Source organism: Ostrea edulis, chromosome 2 (genome assembly GCF_947568905.1).
Source record: "Ostrea edulis chromosome 2, xbOstEdul1.1, whole genome shotgun sequence".
Taxonomy (NCBI): Eukaryota; Metazoa; Mollusca; class Bivalvia; order Ostreida; family Ostreidae; genus Ostrea; species Ostrea edulis.
Genome location: NC_079165.1, coordinates 25,030,323 through 25,043,038, shown reverse-complemented (window position 1 = coordinate 25,043,038; position 12,716 = coordinate 25,030,323). Strand labels below are relative to the sequence as shown.

The window sequence follows — 12,716 nt, the reverse complement described above, 5'->3', positions numbered from 1 at the left end:
AACTGTTAGGAAGCAGAGGCCTTTTTAATTGCTGTTATTCAGTTAGTAGAACAATACTCAATATGGGACTTTCATGCACTACTTAGACATTTTTGTATCCCTCATCTATTCCTTGTCCTATGCAATTTGACATTGGTTTTTGTACATTTTCAATTAGAATCATGCATTTCCCCAGATTTTACAGGCAGTTGGCCATTATTCACGTTAGAGATTGCATTTGCAACCCTGTGTAATGAAAATGCTTCCAAGCAAATGATACTTATTTGTGTTGGAACAGATTCAAAGTATATGTCATTGATCCCCATGCTAGAGAGGGGGTTTGCTGTCAGAGTCATCAAAATGTATTCTTAGCGTTTTTGATAATTTATTAAACAAACCATAGATGATTTACTGCAAAGAGCACAATACAGCTTCTATTATCTTTTCCCCTTATTTGATGCAATGCATAGATGCAGTAAAGCTATGTCATGATGATAAAAGAGAAAACTCTTGCAGATAAAAATCTACACATATTCAAAGTTTTATCAGAAACCCCTGATCACATTAAATTGACATCGAAGTGTCCATTCTAGTCAATTGTAGAGACTGAAAATAATGCAACAGACACTGGCTCAGCAAATTCACATATTACATGTAATGAGAGTAAAAACATTCCATTTTCTGAAACTTTTACCACAGATATTGGTTCATTAAATTCACATTCACGCTGGTTTTAACTACGGATTACTTCGTTTACCTTATCAAGACATAGGGCTCACAACAGGTGTGACTGGTCGACAGGGGATGCTTAACTGCTCCTAGGCACCTGATCCCACCTCTGTTATGTCCATGGGTCCATGTTTGCCCAACTCTTTATTTTGTATTCTTTATAGGAGTTATTTTTCAATATCTTCACCCTTCACTCATGTAATGAGAGGGAAATATTCTGTTTTCTACATCATTTGATATAGTCAAGTAAAAGCTCTTAATGGTCTGATTTTCAAATGAACATGATCAAACAACAACAGAATCTTAATATGAAATTGATGATATTGACAAGATTCACAACATGTAAAAATTTCGTTTCCTTTTGAAGTGTTCCCAGTTCTGTACATGAGCCCGGCTTTCAGTACTTTGATGATATATTATGTGAAGTTATCATTATAGATACTCAATCAATTGACATCGTGGATTATTGATGGGTTTATTATCTCCTCACAATTCATTGTGAGAGGGGAAATTGTAATGGGCGAGTGTGTATGTTTGTGTGTAACACTGAACTTGTAAACACTCTACAGGCCGTATTTTTTGATCAATTGATTTCATACATCACATGTAGCTTTGTTATCAAGAGATTATTAATTTTGGGGTCCAGAGGTCAAGGTCATTGTGGCACTTTATAGAAAAAGCTGGTTGTGGATCTCTTTCAGATTATTGATAAGATTTACGTAATACCTTGTTACGGTTATTGATAGGTTTGATAAATACATATATAATGTACATCTTCAGGACTAGTGATAAGGATGATTGATGGGTTTGTTATTTGTAGGATTATTCCGATGAAAAATGTGAGGGAGAAGCTAAGAAACGAAGAAGTGTGGAGCCTCAACAGAGTAAGACATCATACTGTTTACTTTTATATATCTACATGTAGTGGTTTTCTTTAAGTACGAGATATTAAATGAAATAATTCTACAAATTACCTTTAAATCAATGATATTGTAGTGCTACTTTTGAGTTATTTGACCTCACAGTTGCTTTTCTTTTCATAGGTCATTCCAGTTCAAAGGTCAATGGAGACTCCGACAAACATCACAGCAAACGTGACCCATCCAGGGACAGATTGGATGGCCATGTCAAGATCAAGGTCAAGGTCGGTAAAGGGAATTTAATGCATTCATTAAATGGATTTACTTGTTCAATAGTACATTGGAAGGTGTCAGTTTCCAATAATTTAATTTTAACACGACAGAGTTCTTGGTACAAGTAATTGCAGTGTTACTTCGGTATAACTTTTGTCCCAATACTATATTGTATTTTGCAGTTATATCAAGGGTGTCATTATAAAGAGTTTGACCATTTCGGTTTGTCAATTTGTAAAATAAAAGTGGTAGATCAATTAATGGATGATTGTCCTCTTACTGTCATTCACATATGACAAGATATGTAAATGCATGGAATTGTTTTGCTTTAGTTCTTAAAACTTCTTCAAATAATGGGATGTTCTGCTTTTGTGCCCCTCAAAGTGTCTACATAACGAATTTATCCTGTCGGAGGATTTTACGTATACATTAGGCATGTTGAAACTTGTGCATTTGTAAAAAATTTCATTCGTGTCAAGTTAGGTTCTACAATGACTGAATACGTTGAGTAGTTGACAAACACATTTAATGGTGGCAACTTTTTTCTGGAGCACAGAAGTATAATGACACACACATCAGCACACACAAAGGTCACATGGTACACAAAATTTACAGTGGTTGATAGTAGTTTTGTTTCTCTGCTGTTTACAAGTAAGCAATTCTATTGGGCGATTTCAGAGACAACGTTTGGATATTGAACTATTAATGTAATTACAGTTGAACTTTGTTATCTCAAACACCGATATCTCGAATACCATGGATATGTCGGAGTGATTCAGAGTCCTAACCTATGTACATATTCTTTAACTACTTTACCCTCAATTTCTTGAATCCTCGGATATCTCGGAAGTTTTATCTCAGTCCCATTGAGTTTGAGATAACAAGGTTTGACTGTACCTACCTATACTTACCTGTTTTCATGACACATGCTAAATTTAAATTCATTAGGATTCACCAGACAGACCAATTAATATTTATAATTATGGCTTTTTACACCTGGTTGTTGGCATCATTATCGGGGGATGTATAAAGGTATTTTGACCTTTTGTGCCTGGAAACAGGTGGCGAATTGTGATAGGCGAGGTTGGCGTTATATCAGGGTTTTTTTAGCATGTATGGTAATCCATTCTTCATATGTAGATGGCAGTATGAAGGGGTGGCGATATACCAAGGCGACACTGTTTTGTTTGTATTTATAACAGATTGTTTTGTTTGTATTTATAACAGATTGTTTTGTTTGTATCTATAACAGATTGTTTTGTTTGTATTTATAACAGGATGATCCAACAGAGGATTCGCCACAGAAGTCCAAAACAAAGGACAAATCTAAAAGCAAGGACAAAGAAAAAAACAGAGACAAATCGTATCCTTAATTCAGTACAACCTGTGAACACCTACAGTACAACCTGTGAACACATACAGTACAACCTGTGAACACATACAGTACAACCTGTTAACACAGTACACACCCTTAATACAGTCCAATCTGTGAACCCATTTTTAGTTCAGCTTGTTAACATATCCTTAGTTCAAAGCACATATAACTTGTTTATGTATGAAGTCTCATGTTTACGGAGTTTCCTCTTGTTCACAATCCTTCAACTGTTGAAGATTCTGCTAAGGCTGGCATTGATAATTAAATTACAAAATGCCTATAAACCAAGTAAACACTTACTAATCATTGGTGTTCTATTTTTATCAAGCTCTTGTGGACATGAAACAATAAATTCTCTGTCCAGGTACCGACATATTATTTGATTTTTTTGTGCGAGGCCACTGCTAAGATAAGAACATATTTTTCCACCACAAGGAGTCGGCCGTCCCTTTGCTTTATGTCTCGGCTAATACGCATATATAGCAAAGGACCTCTTCACTTTAGCTGTGGCATGATTTAGTAAAACATCAAAGTTTGAATCATGCAATTTACAATGCCCCAAGACGTTCATGAATACCTAACTTGGAGGTTTGGCATTTTATTTTACTGAAAAGTTTGTTAACATGAAGAACTATGCTGTCTTTTGAAATCAGGTTTGTGTGTTTTCGTTAAATCTCTATTGATATTCATCAAATGACTGGTTTTTAAAGCCTTTGTTTATATAGAGCACAAGGTTGTCCAGATTTCTGTTTTCTAAGTCTTTTTTGTAATAAAATGATATCCAAAAGGCAAGACTAAACAATATTGTGCTGGTGATGAAATTTATACAAATAAATACAATAAAATCTTTTAAAACTGTACATTTTCTTTCCACCTCATTTACTTGTATTGACCTTGGGTAGTGGTTCTGTTGTTTTAAAGCTAAGGATGACCATTTCAAACTTAGTTTTCTACCCTCATCTTCCAATATCCCAGAGGAAAAGGACTGCTCACTTACTGGAGATACACCAGTGTTAAATATTTACCAAAAAGTGTAATAGATAAATCAATTTTTCTTTCAAAAGAGGGATAGTAAAAAGGGACCACAAGCTACAGCTAAAGTGGGGAGGTCCTTACACAGGTACATGTAGATATTGTTTTCAATATAACAATGTGTTTGGGTTTTTTCTCCTGATTGTTTTGTCACTGAAATACACGCTCTACCTTAACTTATACCAGATCAAGTTCGTCAAAGAAGAGTAAAAAGTGACAGAGGTTAAATCACTTGTGAAGAAATAGGATGCAGTAGGAACTGATGGAAGTGAGAACTCGCAGGATTGCCAGAAATTCTGTCAGATGTCGCCATAATTTGTTTTACCTCTCTGAAACACAGAGAAGTTTTTATCGTTGGAGCATCAGAAGTATTTTTATACTGCTAGAGGATGTTATGTTCTCTCCGTGATAGGCATTTAAATGTCTAGTAAAATTTTGTTTTTATTTGTAGAATAACAGTATACATGTTGATTAAAACAAACAACAAAACCATTGTGTTTACTTTTGTGTATGAAAAGGGGGATTTATGTATCGGATATCAAATAAATTTAAAAGGGGGATTTATGTATCAGATATCAAATAAATTTAGGGGGGGGGGGGGGGGGGGGTATGTATCCGATATCAAATATAAAAGGGGGATTTATGTATCGGATATCAAATAAATTTCAACAAAATAGCACTGGTATTTAATGTAATCAATTACTAATAAATTCTACTTTGCTTTAAAAAAAAAAAGAATCTCAAGCAAAATTTTGAGAAATATAGGAGTCGAAAATGTAGGCAGTAATCCAGAGTTAACATTGGTAGTACTTTATTTCACTGTACCTGTAGTATTGGTCGTTCTGACAGAATTCATATACTAGGAACGTCATCATTGTAGAGGGGGAATGCATACCCGGTTTTATTTTTTAGAAGAAAGTCAATCATGCATATATATATTCGTCCTGTTCCAATATATACATGTATTGTGTTTTACTAGAATATCCATTTTCTTGTAGTGCTTTACCTTTTATGTAATAGGAGAGTTTCGAGTTACTGCAGTGTTTCTTCTACTTTTATAAACAAGAAATTTGAATTTTCAATTTAGTGCAACGTGATTGAATTCAATTTGGAAGAAAATGAAAAACGTGACTGATTTTTTTTTTTTACATTTTATATGTACCAGATATTGTACAATATGTCCAAAAAGGGGTGTATGTTACATATACCTCGCAGGCCAGCAAAGAAACTGCTTCCCAGTATATAATTCCAGTCGAAGGGGGTTGTCCAGAATACGCATACTGCCCTCAGATAATGGTAATAGTGGGGTCGGGACAAAGAAAAACTGACGAAAAAGTCCCCCCCCCCTTCATCTTCATGTCATTGAAGGAAGTAGTGAGACACGAGTGCATTGTATCAGGTTTGTCTATGGAGAGCTCAATGAGCGGTCAAAGGTTAAATAAGATTAATACCGCTATAGGTACAATGTGATTTAGGTTAGTAGGATGACCCATAACAGGCATGTACACATCATTTTCGAGGGAGAGATAAAAAGAAAGATCTTTGCCGTTGAAATATTTGTACCTCAAAATAACTGCATTATATAGTCTCTGTTTAAAATTAAATCAGCATCGTGATGTCTAAGAAAAACTTAACGTCCTTTCTTAATTTCAGATCAATAACATGTTGAGTATGACTTTAATGTATATCATATATGTGTACATGTAGTAGACGGATCAGGGTATTCTTTGTTATAACATTTAGCCATTTTTCCCCGAAAGAGGACTACATTAGATTTGGTAGAGTATATGAACATCCTCCACTTTTTGTCCCAGGGAAGCATATAGTCGCCGTCATGTCTGTACGAGATCACATCTTTCATCATAAATTGAGCCATTCCTATTAAAAAGACCCTGAAGTATATTGGTGCTAAAGTGTGAACTATAGAGAACAATCCCTCAAAATATTAGAGCAATATTGATTGTCGTTAAAATATTACAGTCAATCAAAGATGGCAACCAACTCGTGATTGGTAATCGTGACTTTTTTCTTTACAAGTATGCAAAACAAAAACAAAAAATGATGTCACGGGTTGTTTTTTTCATTATGATTTTTTGAAGAAGAAAAAACCGTTGTTGGATAAGATAAGGGTCCTTTTTGCTAGGAATGGTTCAATTGATATGTTCCTTGAGACAAGTACTCTTGGACCAAGGTCTTTTTGGAATGGTCAAAGTCAATCAGAACATATAAAAGTTCCTTATTTTAACAGTTTTTGATATATTAATTAAAGTACCCATCTAAGCCTTTCATCGGCAATTGCTTTCGGACCTAGGTCACTCAGAACATAAACCTTATATAAGTAAAAGTTCTTTATTTCAAGTTTTTGAAAAGGGATTGATCATTTATCAGACTAGTACAAGTAATAGGCAAATGGCTTTCAGACAACGGTCACTCGGGGTCATTTTGTCGAGGTCACTCGGAATATATACCTTGTATATGATTGAAAATACTTATATTCAACACTTATTGATTTTTTGGACCAAGGTCTCCTCAAGATCATTTTGGAAAGGTCAAGGTCACTCAGAATGTATACCTTATACACGGAAAAAGTACCTTCAACCGTTTTTTAATAGGTATTGATCATATATCGCATAAATAAGTAATAGGGAAATGACTTTCAGACCAAGGTCATTTTGTATTTAGGTCAATATCACTCGACATATACTTCATAAACTAAATATGGAAAAGAAACCATTTCACCAGTTATTAATAACTGCGAGTCGTTCGTCATATGAAGTAGTTCATTGATTAGATGCATTCCGGGTAGCATCCATCAGTTTAACTGATATTCTTGTTACACCAGTTAGAAACAATATTGAGCATTGCGTCTATGTTCATGTCGGCCTCATCCTGTCCAATCAACGCGATGTCGTCTGCGTAAAGAAGGACATTTCAGAATGTGGGCACTAATTTGTGCACCATTGTTTAATTCTTTTAACTGTACAGCAAGATCGTTGATGAAGACGAACAGTGTTGGCGGAAGATTACCTCCTGTTCAACTTCCGATTTAAAGCCAAATCAGTCGGTATAGTAGTGATCTATAACCGAATACGGGACTCGGTACTCCGATATCGCTTGGTAGAAATGCCCATCCACTGTCTTCTTAATTAAACTGTATTCCAGTAATTCTCTATCTAACATATCAAATGCTTTTTTTTTTTAAATCAATGAAAGAAACAAACGTGGAATTTTTGTTTTTCATTATGCTATTTAGAGTAAGCACATGATCCAGACACGATCTTTTGCACCGAAATCCGTTTTGGTCATCGACTAAACGATCGTTATCGGCTAAGTACGTAACCAGCCTTGTTCAGAATAAAACGATTAATTTTGGTTACAACAGAAAGAAGGCTTATTCCTCGATAGTTCATAGGAAGCAGAGGGTCGGGGGATGAGTCCTTCAGTAAAGGACAAATTATTAACTGCAATAATGTAGCCCTCTCTGATCCCGAAAACGTCAGAATAAAAAAAAATTGGATAGGGCTACATTATTGCAGCTACAAATTATAGCTTTACGCCATATTGAATATCAAGGTACAGCAGAGACATCTTGTGTTGAATTTTTATAACGGTGTTCGACTTGGGGACCTCATACGGAAGATCTATACCACACGATTTTCCAGGTTTAGTTTTCATCAAAACCTTCTCAAATTCATCTTCTATATTATAGATGACAAGTCTTTTTCCCAGGTATCACACGGGTAAACGCGTTATCGGCTATTCGGTTGTTATCGGACATTCGGTTGAACGTGGTGTCTGACTGGTAAGTTTATTTGCTCAAAGTTATTGTGGTTGACGTTCTTTAAGGGCATGACAACCGGTTTGTGTTGAACCGTAGATACTGAAAGTCAAGAAAAATGTGCTGATGTATTCTATAGTGTTAATGTAGAAGAATATGAAGTTTATATGGGTAGAATTTACCAGTTTTGTAAGACATTTTGGACACAATTTTTATTGTATTTAAATATAACCCGATATTTTCTGCAATTTATCAACCATTACTTACTGTTAACAATATATCATGTGCTTAGTGTCCGTTGAACAAGTTTTGTCAATCTACAAGTAAATGTAATAGTTTTGATTTCAATTCGTTATCGGAAATTATCCGGTTGATTGTTTTGAATGTTATCGTAAAATCCGGTTTTGGTTATCGGTAATTAGGTTGATGTTAATGTAGAGGATAGTTAAAATCACACGAACCACTCAGCATTGACCATTTAATGAGTTGTATGTGAAATAAAATAAGGTGGAAAAGACTTCTCTTCTAATAAAAAGTGCTATTTATTTGCCCCCCCCCCCCTTTTATTTTTTGCTTTTATAAACAAGTTGTACGATCTCTTCATCGGGCTTTGCTTCTTTTCTATGTATGTAAAACTTATACGGTACCAATTTTGATGCACCAGATGCGCATTTCGACAAGCAATGTCTCTTCAGTGATGCTCAAGCCGATGGAAACCCGGTATATCAATAAACTTGTAAGAGCTAAAGGGAAACCCAGTGTACCAAAAAAACTGGAGCCAAATTCTTCCAAGGATCAGAGCTATGCACGAGGGAGATAATCATATGAATAAAACAAGCACAATTGATGCGTTCAATTAACACACACAGTAGCGTATCCAGGATTTCCGGGGGAAATGGGGGACGTATTGTCCAAAATACTCAGCCCGTTTAGGTGCCAAATCTGGAGTTTTACTTGCATTAATTCTGATTTCATCGTGTTCTGTGCAGGGTTTGATTGTTTTCAACCTTATCATCTATACATACTATATAGTGACAGGGTGGGGGGGGGGGGGGGGGGGGGTGGGGGGGGGGGGTGGTGTCTCAATCCGCCACATGCACTTCAATAGACTCTGGATTACAAAGGTAATGATTCTCAACTGCAAAAAGCACTTGTAGGTATAGCTAAAGTCTGCGACACACATGTACTTATTGTGCCTAATCCCCCAATCTGCGCCTTTTTGTTCATTATCCATTACTATATACATTTTTAAGATAACGTAGTGTCATCTAAACCAATTTGAAAATCTAAAACGCCAGCGTCACCAATCTCCAGGTCGAATCTTTCATCAACCTGTTATATCGCGTTCAATTTTGCATTGATGTTATGAATATTCATGACAAAAGATATTTACAGTGCTTTCTGTCGTTTACATGTATATGAAATTTATTGTACAGAGGGGAGTGACGGTCTTGTCGCTGTGCGACTCGGACTGCCACGCCCCCTGTACAATAAATTTCATACAAAAAAGAAAGTACTGTAAATATAACTTGTTACATTTGATTTACATGTGTACATCGAGGTTTAGTTCTTAGTATACTGTAACATACACATGTATTTTCGCTCGGGTGTCTCTGGTAAGTTTACGAATTTATGTCATTTTTTCATTGAATAGCCTCGATGTTTCACGTGCTAAATCATTAATGACTTGTTGTTTGTATTTGATAACATCATTGGGATGGTTAACGGTACAATGTTCTACTATTATTTGAAATGGCATGTCGAGAAGCTACAGTAGTAGCACGTGAAATCATTCATGGTATCTGAAACAAAAATATAAAATTCGGATTCAATGAGGGCTTAGATATTTTAAATGTTTTCAAAAATCGTTTTCAAAAATCCACATTTTTAGAAAGAGAAGTTTTTTTTACCCGACCATTGTATAACTTGACATCATGCAATCCAAACTCCCTCTTCTTAGTATAAAATGTCCCATACCTTACATGTACTACCTTACTATTTTGTCTGACAGCTAATCACACACAAATTGCCCGGTGGGGATCCGGGTTCGAATAGGTCCTCAGTATCCCCTGCTTGTCGTAAGAGGCAACACATTGGGGCGTTCCTTCGGATGAAACCGCTTAAACCGAGGCCTGGTATCACTTCAGGTGTGGCACGATAATGATCAATCTCTACCCAGAGTTATCGTTCCCGCTACGCTCCACTGTTGTAGCGCAGCGTAATACGCCCTCTGGTGAGAGATTGGATAATGATCCCTCCCTGCTCCGGTCTAAGACCGTAAACGCCGTGTATAGGCCTAAATTTCGGAGCCCTTCACTGGCAATGCTGATGTCTCCATATAAGTAAAATATTCTCAAGAAGGACGTTAAACAATATCCAATCAATCAAATTATCACCAGAAAAACTCTTTTAATTTCCATTAGATTCATCAATTCAGTACCCAGCCAATGAGGATGACGCAACGCAAATATTATAATTATGTCTCCATTCCTTCGTTCCGGACACTAACAACACCAGTTTCACGGATTTTCTATCACTAAAACACCAATTTAGTGTCTAGTATAAGGAATAAGATACGTTGAAACACGATGGAAACCTTATTTCCAATAACATAAATTCTGAAAAACTGAATTTTCCGTTAACATTTACCTTATTGCCGATAACATGTTTTTATCCAACCCGATGTTTTTAATAAACTCTACTGTTCTCTTACTGAAAGTTTATTTCGATCTATCATTTTCTAAAGGATTATCCAAGTCTAAAAATGCAAATTAATATCCCCTCTTGAATAAATACAATTCTTTACTGCTCTAGTCTAGTATCACATTTTTGGTAGATTTTTACCGAAGACATTCTATTTTCGGTGCTATTAATCTCTTAAATGGGAATTGCTTGAAGTGCGCTTTTAGCTGTTGAAAGGATGATCACCATTACCGCTGCATAGAATGTGTCTTTATCAATAAAAACCACGTATGAACTTACCCTATGTTTCCCAAACATACAACATCATTGAACCGAATAGCCGATAACGCGTTTACCCGTGTGGGTATGCTTCAACGTGTCGATATCTGTGGTAACTTCTTCATCACCGTTAAAACACTCGGTAGGAAACTTGATGTTGAGATCCCGATTTTTTAACATTATCTCATAACTGTTTTGGGCCATGTGAACACACTGATTTAATATTTAGCGCCAAATCTTTTTTTTAATATTTTCTTTCATAAAATCGAATTCGCTCATTCAAAGTATTTTGTAATTCCTCGTACCCTTGTCTATGTGTTTGTTTTAAGGAGGGTTTTTTGGTTGGGTCACACTTTTAAAAACTTTCCCCCATATTTCGCATGTGCCTCCATAATTCCTTAAGTTCAATACAGTAAGGCTTACGCAAAGGGAGACATCTTCTCGAACGTTTATTTATTATGATGACTCTCATATTGTGAAGAAATAGCAATGAAAGTAAAACATTATATGATAAGTTATACTACTGTAAAATGAAGGTTCAAATCACAACACCAGGTGCCTGTGGTCTCCTGGCCTCGAGACCATAAACTGAGAATATACCTAAAGTCAAAATTTTGAATCAAAACTTTTAAGATAATTTTTATAAACAAATAAAATTTTCAGTATATGTTTGCATTTCATTTTCCTTATAAACCAGTAGTGTTTTTAAACAGCTGTGCTGGATAAATCTGATGATAAAAGTAATCCAAAATATTCTCACTTTATGGTCTTGAGACCAGCTCTTTGATATTCTGCCAAACTCCATGTTTTACCACACGCCTCACCAAACATAACAGGTATTGAGTTAGCTGCAATAATGTAGCCCTATCCAATTTTTTTTTTATTCTGACGTTTTCGGGATAGGGCTACAATTCCATAGGATCTCCGTAATGGTGCAAAATAATTTTATGAATAACCGACAATAAACTCTGTGTATTAGTCCCAAATGTTGTTTACACCAAAAGGAGTACCAACTTTGTGCTCGGGCATGTCTAATAAAGGTGTTTTTCATTAAATATAATGTACAGCATGCAAAATTCTTCGTCTGCTCCGCCATGCTTGTTATCGCGAGATCTCGTAGGTGGATCTAATGAAAAGCCTAAACATTGACAATCAGCGCGAAAATGTAGTTACTCGAGCCACTTCGACAAAGAAAGGAAAATCATATTATTGCAGAAAGAATTTACACTCTGCTGTTCGGTTTTTAACTTGATATTAAATTCAAACCTTTTCAATACCGACGAAATAGCTTTCGCCTCCATACTTGTCCATTGATGTAAATACTACCTTATATGGCATATGCAAATGACTTGACAACCGGAAGTTGAAACTTCAGTACATCAAACATGGCGCAAAAATATGAATCGAGAAATTGGAATTTATCGAAATTGTTGAAAACGGTAGAATAGAGCCTCACAAATCTAAAGTTGCAGGTTGTAAATTTATATATTGACTAAGAAACATAGAATATCATTTTATTTACGTAAAGAAAGTCAGGAAATGTTTAGAATGAGCGCAAATGTTGCGGGAGTGAATCACTCCCGCATTTGCACCATTACGGAGATCCTAAGGAGTTGTAGCCCTCTCCCTAAAAAAAAAAAAAAAAAAAAAAAAAAAAATCAGAGAGGGCTACATTATTGCAGCTAGTATTGAGTGTGCTAACAAATATAAATATCTTTGAGTAAAATTA

The 12,716-nt window shown here is 35.6% G+C and overlaps 1 protein-coding gene and 1 long non-coding RNA gene across 3 annotated transcripts in view; one reads left to right on the top strand and one right to left on the bottom strand.

Moving 5' to 3' along the window:
• LOC125678067 (THO complex subunit 2-like) overlaps positions 1-4,737 on the top strand; it is a 54,112-nt gene extending 49,375 nt beyond the window's left edge. For both annotated transcript variants that reach the window (XM_056156497.1, XM_056156496.1), the window contains 4 exons: positions 1,529-1,592; positions 1,752-1,852; positions 3,119-3,204; positions 4,435-4,737. In XM_056156497.1, the coding sequence (XP_056012472.1) occupies positions 1,529-1,592; positions 1,752-1,852; positions 3,119-3,204; positions 4,435-4,465 (282 nt within the window). In that variant the 3' untranslated portion in view covers positions 4,466-4,737. The remainder of the gene's footprint in view (positions 1-1,528; positions 1,593-1,751; positions 1,853-3,118; positions 3,205-4,434) is intronic.
• Positions 4,738-7,576: 2,839 nt separating this feature from the next.
• On the bottom strand, positions 7,577-10,156 carry LOC125682064 (uncharacterized). The gene is made up of 3 exons (XR_007372396.2): positions 10,023-10,156; positions 8,294-8,343; positions 7,577-8,128 (listed from the first exon to the last, which is right to left on the bottom strand). It is a non-coding gene; the product is annotated as an uncharacterized LOC125682064 (long non-coding RNA).
• Between the last annotated feature and the right edge of the window lie 2,560 nt (positions 10,157-12,716).